At 38.7% G+C, this 18,842-nt stretch overlaps 1 protein-coding gene across 1 annotated transcript in view; it reads left to right on the forward strand.

Annotated features, from left to right (window-relative positions):
- Atad2b (ATPase family AAA domain containing 2B) overlaps positions 1-18,842 on the forward strand; it is a 136,738-nt gene that overhangs the window by 18,940 nt on the left and 98,956 nt on the right. Inside the window, exons 2-6 of the mRNA XM_059248368.1 lie at positions 8,930-9,081; positions 11,888-11,937; positions 12,340-12,493; positions 15,881-15,983; positions 17,130-17,238. Coding sequence (XP_059104351.1) covers positions 8,930-9,081; positions 11,888-11,937; positions 12,340-12,493; positions 15,881-15,983; positions 17,130-17,238 — 568 coding nt within the window. The remainder of the gene's footprint in view (positions 1-8,929; positions 9,082-11,887; positions 11,938-12,339; positions 12,494-15,880; positions 15,984-17,129; positions 17,239-18,842) is intronic.

Below are 18,842 nucleotides of genomic sequence, written 5' to 3' on the forward strand. Positions count from 1 at the left end.
CCAGGTGCTGGGATTATAGATGTGGATCACCATGGTTCCCAGTATGCTCCATGTTTTTAACATTATCAGTAAAGTAATAGAGCAGAAAGTTTAGTGTGGTTGTTTACTCCTGTAATCTCAGCACTTGAGAGGCTGAGGTAAGGGTGATTACTAAGTTTGAGGCTAATCCAGGCTACAAAGTGAATTTCAGGGCAGCCTGGACTACAGAGTGAGTCTAAAAAACAACAGCCAAAATGCGAAGAAAAGACCCTCCTTTGCTCCCTGCCTTCCTCCCCTGGCTCCTTGAATTTTTTATAATGTGAGAAGTTTCTCCTGTGTCTTTGAGGCTCTTGCCTGCTTTAATTTATGGGCAAGCCTGCTACCACCTTTCTTGGACTGTCTCTTATGATGCTAAGATGTGGAGCATAGAGAGAGGCGTTGAAGGCAGAGATACCTGTGTCATCTAAGACCCAGCAGGGGCAGAGGGGTCTCACTGTGTCCAGTTTGAGTAGAGCTGGGAGTTTGTTGGAGCAGGGGCTCCGTGGCTGGGAAGAGGTCACTCATGAAGATCAAGTCCCTGTTTGGTTTGGTAGAGACATGGCCCAGGGCACAAGGTCAAGATAGGTTGGGAAAGGTCAAGGTTAGTTGGCTGTGTGTGTGAGGAAACAGGTGATCCCTTAGCACCTGTCTTTTGGGACTACAGATGAACATAGGACAGTGGATGTCCCCACTAGCACAGGCTGAGATTTACCTCTTGTGGCTCCACTTGCAACAGTTACTGCAAAGGCTGGCTGGCAATGTCTTGGCTGCCCCTTAGTATTGTGCAGGGAAATGATGTCAGGGGAATGACCACCATAGAAATCCGGGGGCACTTGGTCAGGACTAGCCATTTTCTGGAGCCTACAGCTTCACTCAACTCAAGGCCAGGTTGTCTTTATTAGCTTTTACATCCAAGAAGGTGTGCCTCACAGTTTCTCGGACCTGGATATCTGCTCTGTCTCCCTTTCCTTTTTATGAGAGTGGGTCTTGCTATGTAGCCTTGTCGTTCTGGAATTTTGTATAAAGGAGGCTGGTCTTGAACCAAAGGTGATCTTGCTGCTGGGGTTATAGGTATGTGGTGATCCTGCTGCCTCCTCCTCCCTGTTGCTGGCGTTATAGGTATGTGCTACCATGTCTCTTCTCTTTTGGGGCAAGTGAAATCACTGGGTTAGAGTTGTTTGTATTTTAGTTAAAATTTTTATTTATAATTGTGTGTATGGGTATATGGTGTGTGTGTGTGTGTGTGTGTGTGTGTGTGTGTGTGTGTGTGTGTGTGTATGGTATGTATAGGGCACATCTGCCACAGTGTGCATATGGAGGTCAGAGGACAACTTTGTGTAGTCCATTCTCTCCTTCTATCTTCACTTGGATCTTGGGGGATCAAATTCAGGTTGCCAAGTTTATGAAGCAAGCAGCTTTTCCTGCTGAGAGACATCTTACTAGATCTGTGTTTTAATTTTTATAGACTTGCCCTACAAAGAGACTAAATAAAATTGTCCCCACTCTACAATAGTCATAGCACTTAAGTTTTTATATACCTTTACATTTGATTTTAGGAACTGGGTTTTAACTTTCTTGAAAGGTAGGGGCTGCTACATCCCTTATAATCTTTAGTATGTCGAACATAAATAGGTATTTAATAAATGGTGTGGAAGGAATGAGTCAGTGAAGATAAAAAGCTACCAAGCGTCTGCATTTGAGACCATGGCTACTGTCCCTTATTCTTTTAACAATCTTTACAGTTTCAGAGTCACAGTGGTAGTGCTGCAGTGTGGGGTTGAGGCTAACTTCTAAGTCTGTGGTATTTTTCTCTACTTAGTGATGGCTCACATTGTGTAGTATCTGTTCCCACTGCCTACTACTACTATTTAAGATCAAACTCAGAACCTTGTGTCATGATATTCTTAAGCTATAATCCCAGGCCTCTTTTTCATTTTGAGGTAATGTAACATTTTCAGATTGAAAACAAAAACTATCATCCAGAAAATTCTATCTGAAGGAAGTACATTTAAATTATTGTAGATTGTTTTTATTTTTCTGCAACTTCTAGTGATTGATCATTTTTATGTATTTTATAATGATAGTTTAGAAACAGTATAGTAAGCATTGCTTTTGGGATCTTTGAGGAATATTCAGGACATTTTGTATGCCTGTAGTTTCAGAATTTGGTAGTCAACGCTGGCCTCAAGTAAATAAAGAGCAGTCTGAGTTTTGTTTTCTGCAGTCATGGTAACTGCTACCTTTGTGCATTCTTTTTACAAATAAAAGAAAAAAAAAGATCAGCTGTTTTGAGCTTTCTCATGAGTCCTGGAATATGCCTAGGCATCCCCCAAAAGGTGGTTTTATTAAGGAAATCGGAAAAGACTGTTCATACCTACAGACTTTATGATTAACTGTGGGACCTTTGTTTCTATTAATAGTTTTTCTGGTTTTTCATTTTCTGAGAATTTTGTGTTGTTATAGTATTTATATCATTGTTGTGATTCTTTATCAACCTGATGAATTGTATTGCTTTCAAGTAAGTCTATTTTACTCCTTCTCTTAATGCCTTCTATACATAGTAGGTTTTCAATAAATATTTGTTAAATGAATTTATTTTCTTAGTCTAAGATTTTTTCCTACTCATGGATTTTAATTACTCTGACAGATTGCTAAATGGTTGTGGGTAGATTGCATAATCTCTCTGAAATATCTTTGTCATGAAACTAGTAACACCTACCCTCCAAGGGTTAGATTATAATTAGCTAGTGAAGCGCTTTGAAGATGAAAAAGCTAAGGTTGAGCATTATGATCAACCTATTAAAGGTAAATTGTTAGTATCAGGTTTGTAGATAAAAAGCTTTCCCAAACCTTGAAGTTAATTAAATGATATTAAAGTAATTATATTGTACCTATTTACATCTAGTTATTTGTATTACCTAAATCCTTTGCTTCTTTTGGAAGCAAGGAGCCTTTTATAATACTGTTGATGCTGAGGTCTGGTCTTTGTTATGTCCATGTTGAACCCTCTCATGGTAAAAAGTGAATACACGGGCTTAGTGTATCAGGATGATGTGCCTCAGATGATACCTGAACTGTGTTGTTTACCCGAGGGCCTTAAACTTTTGCATGCTAAGCATCATTTAGAGGCCCTTGTTAGACTCCACCTCCAGAGATTCTAGTTCAGCAGGTTATATTACGTGATGACTAATACAGGTAAGTTCTGATGCAGGTGGTATTTGGACAGCACTTCGAGAGAAACCTTTTTTTCCCTGTGTAGCCTTGGCTGTCCTGGAACTCATCTATAGACCAGGCTGGCCTCCCGGCCTCAGCTTCCAAGTGCTGGGTTTAAAGGCATGTGCCACCAAGCCTGGTCCAAAACAACTATTACTTCTTTTTTATGTAAATGATCTTTTCTTCTTTCCTTCTTTTTTTAAAAAATTTTTATTTATTCTCTCGTACAGGACATACATACCTACTGCAGTTTCCCCTGCTCTGCTTCCAAATGCTGGCATTAAAGCCATGTGCCACCACACCGGGCCCAAAACTTCTCAATGGTGGAACTAAAAGGGTCACTAGGATGCAAGAATGGTCAATAACAAATATGAAAACTCATTTATTGATACTTAGAAAATTACATGGACAGATTACTTAAAAAATTACTAGACTTCAAAAAAATTACTTGGGTTTTTGAATGTTTAATTTTTTAGTACACAGTGCTTGTTTTCAGTTTTGTTTGGAATATTTTAGTACTAGCAAATAAAGAACTTGATCAGATAAGCTTGTGAAATAATGATGTATAGATGTAGACATTAGGAAGACACAATAACTTAGGTTAGATTGTTTTCAGGAAGACTTAATGAAAAAAAAAAGTCTTAAGCTAGGCAGTGGTTGTGCATGCCTTTAATCCCAGGACTCAGGAGGCAGAGACAGGTGGATCTCTGTGAATTCTAGGCCAGCCTGGTCTACAGAAGGAATTCCTAGGACAGGCATAGCTGTTAAATAGAGAAACTCTGCCTTGAAAGAGTTAAATGGTGAATGATAGGATTTGATTAGGAGGAATATAGTGCTGGCAGAGTGTGATGATACCCTCCTAGCACTTGGGAGACAGAGGCAGGCAGATCTTTCTGAATTCGAGGCTAGCCTGATGTAAACAGTGAGTTCCAAGCTAGCCAGAGCTACACAGTGAAACCCTGTCTCAAAGGAAGAAAAAAGGAGTATTGCTGACTTAGGCTATCTAAATTGGTAAAGTAGCTTATTAGGTATTAGTTTCTGTACCACAATATACCTGATCTTAGAAGACTGGATATTGTTCTCAGTGATTGCTTTAGACTGTGTTGTAATAGTTTTCTCCCTGTTGTAGGGATGAACCACTAAGCAAACACTTGGCCATCCAGTACGTCCCAAGTCTAATGTCCACTTCCGTCACTAGGGTTTTTTGTTAGAATGACTTCTGAGTTAAAAAGTCTGAGAATGGAGCCTGTATGTCTGTTTCTTTTCCCTCCTCTTCCTCCCCACCCCTTCTGTTTTCTGACACAAGGTCTTATTATGTTAGCCCTGGCTGTCTTGGCACTCCCTCTGTAGACTAGGCTGGTCTCTAAACTCAGAGAGAGAGAGTCACCTGCCGCTGCCTACTGAATGCCAGGATTAAGTGTGGGTACCACCAGGCTCAGCAGATTTTGTGTTTTCTTTTTTTCCCTGTAACTTTTAAAATTATTTTTCACTTTATGTTTATGGGTGTTTTGCCTGCATGTATGTCTGTGCATCACATGTGTCCTTGTGCCTGTGGAGGCCAGAAGAATGTGTTGTATCTCCTGGAACTGGAGTTACAGATGGTGATGAGTTACCATGTGGTTGCTGGGAATTGAACCCTGATCCTCTGCAAGAGCAGCTAGTGCTCTTAACCACTAAGCCATCACTCCAGCCTCAGATTCTGTTTTTAATATCTCCCAGACTGATGATCTGTATGCTGTTGGTCTTCATAATACACTGATAGTGTGAATGTCTTAGAGGAATCATTGACTTAGGTGGCTTTTAAGGCATTTTCTCTTTTGTGAGACCGTAGGTATAATAGAGTGGAGTTTCTGAGATAGAATCAAGAAAACTATTCTAGAATTGGAAGGGCCAAAATATAGGTGCTTCTCTTTTTGCTTTTGAGGGAACATTTTACCATCTAGCCCTGGCTGGCTTGGAACTCACTATGTAGACCAGGTTGGCCTCAGATTCACAAGAGATCTGCCTCCTCCTTCTCCAGTGATGGAGTCAAAGGCATTTGATATTATTACCAGCTCCTGGGTGTTTTTTTTTTTTTCTTCTTTTTGTAATTTATTAGCCAGATAATCTTGGATTAGCTAGTTGACTTATCTCGGAACCTCAGTATTTGCTCTGATAAAGGATGGGGCTAGAGAAAGCAAGAGCCCCAGGAACTGTGCAATTTAATTTTTTTTTTTTTTTTTGAGACAAGGTCTTACTTTGTAGCATAGACTAGTCTTGAATTTGTGATTTTCTTGTTGTGGGGATTTCAGGCATGTGCTGCCATGCCTGGTTCCTATGTGTAAGTTTGCAGTTGCTTTTCTTTTTGTATTGTCAGGATTAGTACTTGTGGCCTTAAAAATAGTTCATACAAAGCAATAGATGGAGACCACTACAGAAAACCACAACCAACACAAGAAACACACAGTTGTAGAGCCCAGTCCCAGTGAATACATGTAGAAAACACTCCTGCACCTAAGCCTCAGGGTACATTGTGGAATAGAGGGGACAGATTGCTGTGACATTGTGTCTTCTTAGTATGTCAGAAGCTATGACCATAAAGTCTCACCAAAGGACTACCCAAACATGAGCTGAATAAGGATGACACCACTGTACATAAGAGACTGGACTGGAAAAATCCCAAGAAGCCTCAATCTTTACAAAGAACTATACACAGTGGAGGAAAGCTGGAAGCAGGAGGGCTGCTCTTCCCTAGGGAAGAGCATACCAATTGGTTGTCCTGTGCCAAATGGCCAGCCCTGAAAACATAAATACAAGTAACATAAGGACTGAGTAGATTATATTTAGGAATATGATATATGTATATACATATACATCACACATGCAATAACAAGTAATGAAAAAAGAGGCCATGAATGTGAAGGAAAGCAGGGAGAAGTATATGGGGTGGTTTGGAGGGTGAAAAGGGTAGGAAGAAGTGTTGAAAAAAGTAGATGGCATCCAGGCGGATGGCACACACATAGAACCCAGCACTTGGGTGGCAAAGGCAGGCAGATCTTTGTGAGTTTGAGGCCAGCGTGGTTCTAGGGAAATTTTTTCTATTAAATGGATGTCTTTAGAATGTACATGGACACCTTTAATCATATATTTTCTAGTAACTTTTCTTCTTCTTTGTGATAATTCATGGATACTAAGCACTACCATTGAGCTACATTCTCAGCTCCTAGTAACATTTTCACTATTGTAATACAGGTATCTTGCTCTGGGAAAATATAAAGATATGTATTTATAAATTGGATAATTTTAGTGCATTTCTTAAATTTATAGCATAAAAGGAAACAATTAGATTTTCTAAAGGATTATAATTTTCTTGAGACGGTCTCCCTGATTCCCAGGCTGCTCATGACCCTTTAAGCAGCCTCCTGCCTCAGCCTCCTGTGCCTAGATTTAGATTTTCTTAAATATTTTTATGTTAGGCATATTGCTGCTGGTTATATATGCCTTTGAAATACTTACCTAGGATGGCATATGATACCTTTTTCTCGTTTCTGTGGTGCTGCAGATCAAACCTAGGGCCGTTTTTGTTGAGACTGGATCTCATTTAGCAGAGGAGGCTAACCTTGAACTCCTGATCCACCTGACTCCACCTTCCACGTGCTGTACAGGTGTGTATCACCATGTCTAGCTGCTGTTGCTCTCCCTGCTTTTAATATATATATATATATATATATATATATATATATATATATATATATATAATATCTATATCTATCTATCTGTCTGTCTCTTTATCTGGAGAGAGAGAGAGAGAGAGAGAGAGAGAGAGAGAGAGAGAGAGAGAGAGGCAGAGGCAGACAGACAGACAGGTTGGGCTGAACTCCTGAGATCCTCCTGTCCCGGTTTCTAGTTTTGGGATTACATGTATGAGACACCATGGTTAAATAAATGTATTAATAATAATGGAAGCCAGGTTTCTATCTGAGAAGGGTTTATAAATGTAGAAGAGGAAGAGACTGGGCGGGATTAAGATGTGGGATAGGACTTTGCAGTGTTGGGATAAGCCCATGTTTTTATTACTTATGTACGGTTTTAGAAATAGATCTGTATATGTTTGCTTAATATTTGTGGTTCTCTTTTCTGAGAGGGCTCACTAGCAGTGAAACTCCAGTAACAGCAAGTACACTTGACTTGGTACCTAGTTCTTGGTTTCTCAATACCATCTTTTACCAAAAGGAACCAGGGTTCCTCGCAGAAATGATGGTTTATAGAGCCAGAAAGGGAAAGTACCAAATGAGTTCTGAAAATTCTTCTGTAAAAATGTATTCAAAATGATGAGGTGTGTCAAAAGATACAGGAATCACTTTTTAAGGGGCTCCCATTGGCCAAATCTTACATAATTTGAGCAACAAAACAAGAGTCAAGTGTTATGATTTGTAGTATAGAGAATGCGTGAGTCTATATTTGATAGAAATTAACTTAGCGGGGAAGGAGGGCAGAATGCCTACTAAGAATGTACAAAGAGTGGTGTGGGTAGACCAGAGCCACTGCACTTGGAAGGCAGAGGCAGGCAGAACTCTTAAGTTTGAGGCCAGCCTGGTCTGCAGAGTTCCAGGACAGCCAGGGTTACACAGAGAAACCCTGTCTTGGAAAAAAAGTCACTGTCATAGTGAAGTTTTGGGTGAAGGTTTGCTTCCAAGTCAGGATAATGGTAAGTTATCAGAATCATATATAGTGAAACAAATGGGGAAACCCTCAGATACCAGCTTCCCTGGGTGATCATGGCCAAGTGATGGGGGACCGGGGTGCAGTGTGTACAGCACCATGTTCATGAAATCCCTTCTAACATGTGGCCTCAATCAGATGATGAGGGAAATAACCTAGACCCAGACTGAAGGGCTGGCTTAGCCAATGAAAGCTGTTACCTGTCTGTCCTTCCCTTTTCCCTTCATCCCTATGCCCGTTCATTCCCCTTGGTTTCTTGTAGTTTTTGGAGATAGGATCTTGCAGTAGTGTAGCTCTAGAACTAAACTGTAGTTCTGGCTGTTTTCACATCTGAGTTAATCCTTTTGCCTTAGCCTCTGAGGTAGGATTACAGGTGTGGTTTTTTGAGACAGGGTTTCTCTGTGTAGCCTTGGCTGTCCTAGAATTTGTTCTGTAGACCAGGCTGGCCTCCAACTCACAGAGATCAGCCTGCCTCTGCCTCCTGCTGGGATTATAGGTGTGCACTACCACGCCCTGTTGAAAACTGTATTCTTACAGTCAAGGTTGTTAAAGAGAATTAAAGACCAGCTTTGCTGCAAAGTGAGGGAAGAGGAGATCTGATTGTGCTCCTGGATAGGACCTTGAACATGAAAGAAATGTTGTGGAGAAACTTGGTGAAATCTGAATGGACTGGCTCTGTGTTAGAATTTCCTAAAAAGGAAGGTTTCATGGTAGTAAAGTGTCCTTGCTTTGGGATTTGTATTCTGGAGTATTTAAACAAGAATGAGGGATGTCACAGATATAATATAAACTCCAAGCAGTTGTAAACTTTGCCTTTTTCGTTTTAATGTTTTGAGACAGTCTTACCAGGCTGATTAAAATTCTCTCTCATATATATATATTATATATATATATAATATATATAATTTATATATATATATAAATTAAAAGAAGAAACATTATCAAGCATATTAATCTTGATAGGAATAGTACATACATTTTTATTGCTGTCTTTCAGAAAGCTGAAGTTGATGGTAGCTTAAGTGATAGCCACGTATCTCCTCCAGCCAAACGCACTTTGAAACAGCCGGATTCTGTTTGCAAAGACAAATCAAAATCACGAAGTACTGGTCAGCGAGAGGAATGGAACATACCAACTGGTCAGGCCAGGTGAGAAGGGGGAATTCATTTTTTTATTTGTGATTCAGGGCTGATACTGGCATTAATTTTCTTTAAAAACGAGTTTCTTTTAAGTACTCATATATTTATAATTGATTTTAGACTTATTTTAAACTTCCCACAATTTTATTTTTCCAAATATGCTGTAAAATGTGTTTGTTTTATAAAGACATGTATAACAGGCACCAGAAAGTATTATTACTAAAAGAATAAGTATTTTGATGGGTCTTGAATGTACATGCATATTTATGATTCCTAGTTTTTTGTTTTAAGCATTGATTTAATTTGTGCATATAGGTATGTGCACAAGTGCACTGTATCTGTTCTCTTCCTTCATCATGTAGATCTTGGGGATCAAATTAGGTTGTTAGGCTTGATGGCAAGCATTTTTATCCATGGAGCCATCTCACCGGCCTATCTATCTATCTATCTATCTATTTATTCACTCATTCATTCATTCATTCATTCATTCATTCATTCATTTATTTATTTAGAGACAGAGTATCTCTGTGTAACAGCCCTAGCTGTCCTGGAAATCACTCTGTAGACCAGGCTGCTCTTGAACTCACAGAGATCTGATAAAGGCATGTGCTACCACCACCTGGCTTTTATTTATTTTTGATACAGTCTCCTATAACCTAGGCTAGCCTAGAACTCCTTGTACAGCAAGGCTGGCCTTGAACTCTGGATCTTCCTGCTTCTTAACTCCCAAGTGCTAGGGTTACAAGAGTGCACTACTGTGCCCAGCTCTTCTTCATAAGGAGAAATGATGCCATTGATTATTGCTGTCAGGCTCTTGGATTGCTGGGAATTTTGTTTCCCTTTGCCTCCACCTCCTGGTGAGGTGGTTGTACTTGGGTTTGGGGTAGGGCTTATGCAATGCTTAGAATTGAGCACATCCCCAGCCCTCCCTCTACCTCATGACTGCTGTGGATATCGCTCTATATAAATAAAGCACTGATTGGCCAGTGACCAGGCAGGAAGTATAGGCGGGACAAGGAGAGAGGAGAAAGGAGGAAGGAGGAAGGAAAGGGAGACTGGCTGGAGCCACTGCCAAGACAAGGAAGATGTAAAGTACCGGTAAGCCACGAGCCACGTGGCAAAGTAAAGATTAATAGAAATGGGCTGAATATAAGAGTGAGAGCTAGACAATGATGGGCCTGAGCTAATGGCCAAGCAGTTTAAATAATGTAAGAGTCTGTGTGTTTATTTTATAAATGGGCTCCGGGACTGGCGGTACTTGGCGGTGGGAGCTGGAGAAAAATTCTCCAGCTACACATGACCTTGAAAATATACCTAACATGACTATACGTTTGACTATTGTAGATGACTATTAATATGTATGTATGTATGTATGCATTTATTTATTTATTTTTTGGTTTTTTTTTGAGACAGGGTTTCTCTTTGTAGTTTTGGTGCCTGTCCGGGATCTCTCTCTGTAGACCAGACTGTCCTCAAACTCACAGAGATCTGCCTGACTCTGCCTTCCGAGTGCTGGGATCAAAGGCGTGTGCCACCACCGCCCTGGCCCCCAGCCCTCTTTTAAAAGCAGGTTTTTCATTAGCAACAAAATAAGAGCCGAGTATGCTCTGTCTCCTTTAGAGCAGAACTACTGAACCTTACTGTGCTTTTTTTTTTTTGTTGGTCCCAGTGATGTTATGTTGTTCAGAAAAGCTTTACCTTTTTTTGTGTGGAGTGATTTGAGGATTGCCTCTTTTTGTGAATAATTTTTTTTTTTTAAGATTTATTTATTTATTATGTATACAGTATTCTGCCTGCACATATGTCTGCAGGCCAGAAGAGGGCACCAGATCTCATTACAGATGGTTGTGAGCCACCATGTGGTTGCTGGGAATTGAACTCAGGACCTCTGGAAGAGCAGTCGGTGATCTTAACCTCTGAGCCATCTCTCCAGCCCTATTGTGAATAATTTAATGATGTAAAATTTTAATCATTTGTAGCTACATCCATCCAAATTTTATTTGGCATCAAGACCTGTGAATAAACTGATAATTTGCAAATAAACTGAGTTAATGTTATGTTGGGGCAAATGCCAAAGTGTACTTATGAAGTATAATAAAAGTGATTCTTCTGTAGTTTTAAGTTGATTTGGAGAATGATTTTGGAGCATTCCAGAAAAGCATTTTGCAGCAGCAACATGTTAGAATACATGTGTTATATCAATTGCTTTATACTTACATCCATATGCCTGGAGTATCATGTATATGCTTTACAGAGGTGCTAAACAAGAAATTTTATTTTTGAGAGTCTATTAAGAAAGACTTTTTATTTATTTTCCAGAGAGAAGGGAAATAGGTCTTTGTGTATGTGTGTGTTTTATAAAATAGATTAAAGATGCATTATAGTTTGAAAAAATTATTAAATGTTTTTGATATCTAAGTATTTTTTTCCTCTCTTACAGTTTGTTTGAATGTATTTGTCATAGCTTCGAATTTATTTCCTTAATGAAGACTATAGTTGTCTGTTGCCATGACTCCTTATGGTCTTGGTTAAATTTATGCTGCTTAACCTTAATCTTTTAATAGGATTTGAATTAATACAGTTGACAACAAAGTTAATTCAGTTTATAATTTGTTATTAAAGTTTTTCTTGAACTAATGAAATGTCTCTTAGCTAGTATATTTTATTATTTGATATGTTACCAAAGTAAAAAATGTTATTTTTTGAAAAATAATATATTAACATTTTAAAGATGGATAATTACAGCATTATTCATTTTTTTGCTTATCTAAACAAATATTGATATATTTGCATATTAAATACATTTGTATTCTAGGTTAACGTCTCAGCCTGGTGCTACACTACCAAACGGACATAGTAGCTTGTGTGAGTATCCTGCTGGAAAATTGGTTAATATTGAAATTCTTACAGTGGTGTTAGGTTAAGCATGAAAGTGGAAAAAGTGTAGCCATTTACTTTTGTTTTTATTAATTTTTTTTGGTACTGGGGATTGAACTGTGGTCTTCCTGCATGGCCCAAAAGTTTCCTACTTCTGAGCTATACATTCTAACCCCTTAGAGTAATTTAATAGTATATTTAGCACATAGCTGGAATTGACTGGATTTCATTCATAGTAAAAATTTTAAAATTAAAAATTTTGAGTGTTTAATATTAAAGCCATTTAAGAGGTTATGTTCAGTTTTTTGTGGCCTTTTAAATTTTTTATTTTTTTCCTATTTTCTATTTTTCTCTACTGTGCACTGTGAAATGAAAATCTCTCTCTTGCAGCCCTTCGAAGCCATCCCCTTCGAGGGGAAAAGAAAGGAGATGGCGACCTTTCATGTATAAATGGTGACATGGAAGTCAGAAAAAGTTGTCGGTCCAGGAAAAACAGATTTGAAAGTGTGAATCAGAGTTTATTATTTGATCAACTAGTAAATAGGTATGAGTGTTTATGCATTAAGCAGTTTCATGTAGTCTTTTGATTTTTAAGCTTTTTGTGTATGCATGTGTTGTGTATGTGCACATTTGTTTGGCTGGGTATGGGGAGGTGTATGTGCTGGTGGAGATCAGAGGTTGGCACAGTGTCTTCCTCAGTGCTCTACACCTTCATTTTTGAGACCTGGTCTCTAACTGAACCTACTGCAAACCAGACAGCTAGATTGGCTGGCCGTTGGCTCCAGGGAATCTCCCTTTTTTCACCTCCCTGCCCACACATGTCGCTGTTGACTTTTTTTTGTAAACGTGAGTCCCATTCTCATTTTTTACATGAACTCAAGTCTACATGTTGTGTGGCAGCACTGGGACATCTCCCCGGCCCTGCTTTTTTGGAGGGGTGGCATGAGGTGTAATGGGCACAAGGTCTTTCTATGTAGTCCTAGGCTGTGATGCACTTACCTCAACTTCCTGAGTGCTAACATCACAGGCATGTACCATATCTTTTCCAACCACTTAGGTTAACAAAAGTTGTCTGGCCAGTGGATTTAATGTATAAATTTGTGATTTTTTTGTTTGTTTGTTTTTCTTTTCTTTCTTTTTTTTGGAGACAGAGATTCTCTGTATAAAGCCAACTGTCCTGGAATTCCATAGACCAGAGTGCTGGCATTAAAGATGTGTGCCACCACCACTTGGCCGTGATGATGAAATTTTATTAAACTTTGGTTAATGAAAATTAGTTTTATTTAATTGCCACTGTTACAGTTCTTTAATGTTTACTTATTTAAATATTATTATTATTAGTTTTGGTCTTTCTTTCTTTCTTTCTTTCTTTCTTTCTTTCTTTCTTTCTTTCTTTCTTTCTTTCTTTCTTTCTTTTTTTCTTTCTTTTTTCAGACAGGGTTTCTCTAGCCCTGGCTATCCTGGAACTTGCTCTGTAGACCAGGCTGGCTTTGAAGTCAGATATATAGCTGCCTCTGCCTCCTGGGTGCTGGGATTAAAGGTGTGTGCCACCACACTAGGTTTTCAAATAGTATTAAGTTCTATTATTGATATGTAGTAAATGCTAACTTTTCTTCGCCAAGATAATAAAATTGGTGTTTTGAGCCTATATCTGTGTGGTTGAGGCTCAAAGCCTCTCTAACTACTTCCATGAAACTGTTTTTCATTATACATTATACATTGCTTTAGTCCTTTTTCTGCTACTACAACAGAATGTAAAATTTATAAATAAAGACAAAAAATGTAATTTTTAGCTGAATATTATTGCATTGTGTGTATGGATCACAGCCTTGTTATCCTTCCCTCAGTTGAAGGACATGGAGGTTGTTTACATTTCCTCACTTGTGAATAGAGCAGCAGTGAACATGGCTGAGCAATTATCTGTGGAGTAGGATGCCAGGTCCTTTGGGCATATGCTAAGGAGTGGCGTACTTGGTCATATGATAGATGTATTTTTAGCGTTTTTGATAATTCTCCGCACTGATATCTAGAGTGGCTATACCAGTTTGCAATCCCACCAATAATGAGTGAGGGCTCTCTTTTTTTCACACTCCTCCAGCATTTGTTATTGGTTGTTTTGTTGGTCTTTACCATTTTGACTGGGGCAAGATGAAATCACAAAGTTGTTTTCATTTTGCATTTCTCTACTTGCTAGGGACAGTGAACTATTTTTGTCTTTTGTTTTTTTGAGTCAGGGTTTCTTTGTGTAGGCTATTCTAGAACTTGCTGTCTGTCTATCTGTCTACCGTCCATCCATCCATCCATCCATCCATCCATCCATCCTAGAACTTGCTTTGTAGACCAGGCTGGCCCCAACTCAGAGATCCTCCTGCCTTTGCCTCCAGAGGGCAGGCATCTGTGAACTAATTACTGTTTATTTTTTTATGTGTATGAGTGTTTTGCCTGAATCTAAATACACTGTATGTATTCCCGGTTCCTGTGGAGGCCAGGAGGCCAGAATAGGGTGCTGGATCCCTTAGGGCTGGAGTTAAGGATAATTGTATGCCACCATGTGGGTGCTGGGATCAAACCTGGGTCCCTTGGAAAAGCAACTAGTGCTCTTAACTGCGGAGCCACCTCTTGAACTTCCCTATCACCTTGTAATGTCCTATCCCTTCTTGCAGTGAAGATGATGTTCTCAACTAGAACTTGGAAGCATAGTCAGACCATACCTGTGTCATCTTCTTTGGCTTTACAGTGTCTTACAGTGGACTAGTTTGGACTACACAGCAAGTTCTAGGCCAGTTTGGGCTGCTGTAATGTGAAACCTGCCTAAGAAAACGTAATCAAACAAACAAACTAAATAAAAATTGCTAAGATATTATTCTGGATTTTTTAGATGTCAGCGTTTTACTTTAATTTAAAAATATCTGTTCAATTAACCTTATTGGCTTAAACATTATATATATCCTCTTTTCTATGTATTTTTTAACAACTGCATATTAAAAGATTCAGCTTTCCTCCCCCCTCAGTACCATGAATCTAGTAATTGTTTACCTGGGTCCTCTGAAAGAGCAGCCAATGCTCTTAACCTCTGAGCCATCTCTCCAGCCTCTTTCCTTTCTTGTAACAGGTCTCACTATATAGACCTGGTTGACCTGAAACTCACTATGTAGATAAGGCTGGTCTTGAATTTATAGCTATCCATCTATCTCTGTTTCCTGAGTGCTGAGATTAATGGTATTCACCACCACGCCTGGCCTAGTTTTGTAATTTTAAAATTAAATTAATTAATTTTATTAATCAAACATTTTAATTTATAAATTAAAAAATAAATATTAGAACCCTTGAAGTTTATTAAAACATATATGCTTATTTATTTTGAGCTTTATAAACAAAAGGTTTATAATTTAGAAGTTTTGATAAATATATAGAAGTAGAAGATTTTTTTCATTTCCTTTTTAAAATAAAAGTATTTTACTTTTATGTATGTTGTGTTTTTATGCATATATATATACAATACCAGTGGAGATCAGAAGAGGGCTTTGGATCCCTTGGGGCTAGAATTATTATACTTGTTTGTGAGTACCAGATATGGGTGTTGGGAATTGTCCTCTAATAGAAGAATCCCTCCTTTTAATACAGCATCTCTCAGTAGTTTAGTCCTAGCTGACCTCGAACTATGTGGACCAGCCTGGTTTTGAACTCAGAGATCCAACTAACTCTGCTTCTTGTGTGCTGGGATTAAAGGTGTGCTCCACCGACCTGGCCATCTTGTTTTATAAATTAGGAATTGTGTTTTGAATTCTGGTTATGAAAGTTATTCAATTGAGGTATTGTACATAGTTACATATCAAGAGATAGTTTAGTACTAGTTTGTTGAGCCCTTTGTGTGTATGATATGATCTTTGTGCCCACTATTGTCTAAACTTTCTTTATTATATGATTGTAGTACTGCTGAAGCCGTATTACAAGAAATGGATAATATTAATATCCGACGAAACCGTCGATCAGGAGAAGTAGAAAGGCTTCGAATGTGGACAGATACAGAATTTGTGAGTATGTTAGCTGTAAAAACCTTTGCAAGTATTTTCTTTCCTCTTCCAGTTGTCTTTCTGGTTTTTATTTGTGTACATGTTTATGTTTGTGTGAGTGGGTGCCCACAGAGCCAGAAGAGGGCGTTGGATCCCCTGGAGCTGGAGTCACAGTTGGTTGTAAATCCGCTCATGTGGGTGCTGAGAAGCGAGCTTGTGTTCTCTGGAGGAAGAGTAATCACTCTTAGCTGCTAAGCCATCTCTCCAGCCCTAAAAGTAGTTTCCTTAATACTTGCAAAGAATTAGGAGTCCAGAAAGAGGATGAGCAGCAGTAGATTCCCTCCCTTTCCCCTTCCCTTCCCTTCCCTCCTCATATGTAGCTAGAGATGGCCTTGAAATTTCTAATCTCCTGCTTCCAGGCATGTGCTATGGTTTATGGAATGCTGCAGATGGAGCCCAGGGCATTGTGCATGTAAGACAAGCACTCTATCAACTGAGCTACATTCCCAGCCGAACAGCACATTTAAAAAATTATTTTCATTTTATATGCAATAGTGTTTTGCCTGCATGTATGTCTGTGTGAGGGTGTCAGATCCCCTGGGACTGGAGATAACAGACAGTTGTGAGCTGCAATGTGGATGATGGGAATTGAACCCTCGTTCTCTGGAAGAGCAGTCAGTGTTGTTAATTGCTGAGTGAGCCATCTCCCCTGTCCCTGGATGTCAGATTTCTTAAATGAACAATCGTTTATTCCTCTTCATTCTTGGTTTGGTATTTACTGCTTGCTCTCTACTGGCTGCTGCTGCTTCCTCTTCAAACCCCTCATCCCAATTTCCTTTTCTTCTCCCCCATTTTCTTCTGTTTTTTTTTTCCCCCTCCTCCCCTTTTCTTAAAAACAAAACAAAACAAAACAAAACAAAAAGCCCCATGGGGTTGAATCTAAGGTCTTGTATATGTTAAATGACTTTATGAACTAAGTCATATCCTATTGTTTCTCCCTTTTCTCCTTTATACTTGTTGAGTTTAGGAAGCTCTTTTTTCATGAGTTTGACTTGCAAGTAGATGCTCAGTAAATTATATTGAGCAAGAGTGGTTAACATATTGAATGTTATTTGTAACAGAGAATAAATGCTATGTTAATATTTGACAAATTTCTCTCTTTAAAAGGAAAATATGGATATGTATTCAAGAGTAAAAAGGCGGAGAAAATCACTGAGAAGAAATAGTTATGGGATACAGAATCATCATGAAGTGTCTACTGAGGGCGAGGAAGAAGGTCTGTAAAGCACCTTGTGATGGAAAAACTAGCAAACTGTTGGGAGGGAAGAAGAATAGATCCAATAGCTATGTAATTAGAGTATGGTTGTTTTGCTTTTGTTTTCTTCCTTTTAGGTCTATATTGTATAATTTGAAGTAATATAAATTCATCTGGCATGTGAATTTTCATTTCCTTCAGTTGGCAAAATGAAGTGGCTATTGGTAGTCCTTGGGTTCTCAGTGTGGGAGCTTTGCTGTGGGTTAGACTGCCCAGTGGATTAGCCTCTTGTTTTACTGAGGGCACCTTCTAACTAGAAGCTTGTTCTCCTGTCCATGGCTGCCAAGTTTCTGCATATTTGGATTTTAAATTTTGTTATAGACTGAGATATAAATAGTTAGAGAAAAATGGAAATGCTAATAGTAGTGGAAGGATCTGTAGTGTTTTTGCCTTTCACCTGTCTAGGTCTGAACTTAAGAACACAGTGAATTCGTAGGGCTGGAACTAGAAACATGCAGAAAGTACATTGGCTCTTTCCAGGGTAATCTTCTTAACTCCCACTGTTTGTAGATTTCAGGTGAAGAAGACTACATGTATTTCTCAAATTCTGTTTTTAATATATTTGCCAGATATCCCCCCCCCCCCCCCCAAGACAGGGTTTCTCTGTGTAACAGCCCTGGTTGTCCTGGAACTTACTCTGTATGCCAGGCTGGCCTCAAACTCAGAGAGCTCCACCTGCCTCTGCCTCTGAGTGCTGGGATTAAAGGCGTGCACCACCACACCTGGCCACATTAGCCAGTTTTAAAGAGCTCATATTCGCCCCCCCCCCCGCCCAAACAGGGTTACTCTGTATAAGAGCTCCGGCTGTCCCAGAACTGGCTGTCCTCAAACTCAGAGAGATCCACCTGTCTCTGCTTCCCAAGTGCTGGGATTAAAGGCTTTAAAGCATTGCCTGGTTTAAGAGCTTATATTTCTAATGAAGGTACTTATTGAATAAACATTATTGTTGATATAGCTAGAACCTTTATAGTGCATCCTTTGGAGACAATTAGTGTAGGTGAGACAGACTGGTAATGTGATTTTTGCCTTTCCATACATTAACTGAATATATAGAGGTTCCAAAGTAAATATGTCATCTTCATAATTTTTGTTCATAGTACACAGTATGCTGTTGTATAAACTCTTTTTAAAAGTTTTTTTTTGTGAAAGATTAGGAAACTTATTCAGGCATAGGTAATTTTAGTATTATTTAGATAAGTAATAGTGTATTTGCTGACTTTCTATGTAAGCTAACAATGAAAAATGTCAAAACTGGAAATAAACTTTCAGATGTTATAAGTAAAACATAAGGTCTCTTATACATTTAGTTTTCCACTTCACTCTGTATTATTCATTGGTACCTATAACATTTTTTCTATGCTTTAATATTGATAGTATTAGGTTGGCAGTTCCTGTAGTTAAAAAGTTAGTCATGAGTTCTATTGTACTTGGAGTGCACATGTCTACACATTTTCCATGCTTTTTATCTTATATGCACATACATATTAATAGCTATAGCCAAACCAGTGCATTATAATTTAATTTTTTTGGCTAGATGATTATCATGAAATGATCTTTCATGTCAG

This window comes from Peromyscus eremicus, chromosome 22, assembly GCF_949786415.1.
Source record: "Peromyscus eremicus chromosome 22, PerEre_H2_v1, whole genome shotgun sequence".
Lineage (NCBI taxonomy): Eukaryota > Metazoa > Chordata > Mammalia > Rodentia > Cricetidae > Peromyscus > Peromyscus eremicus.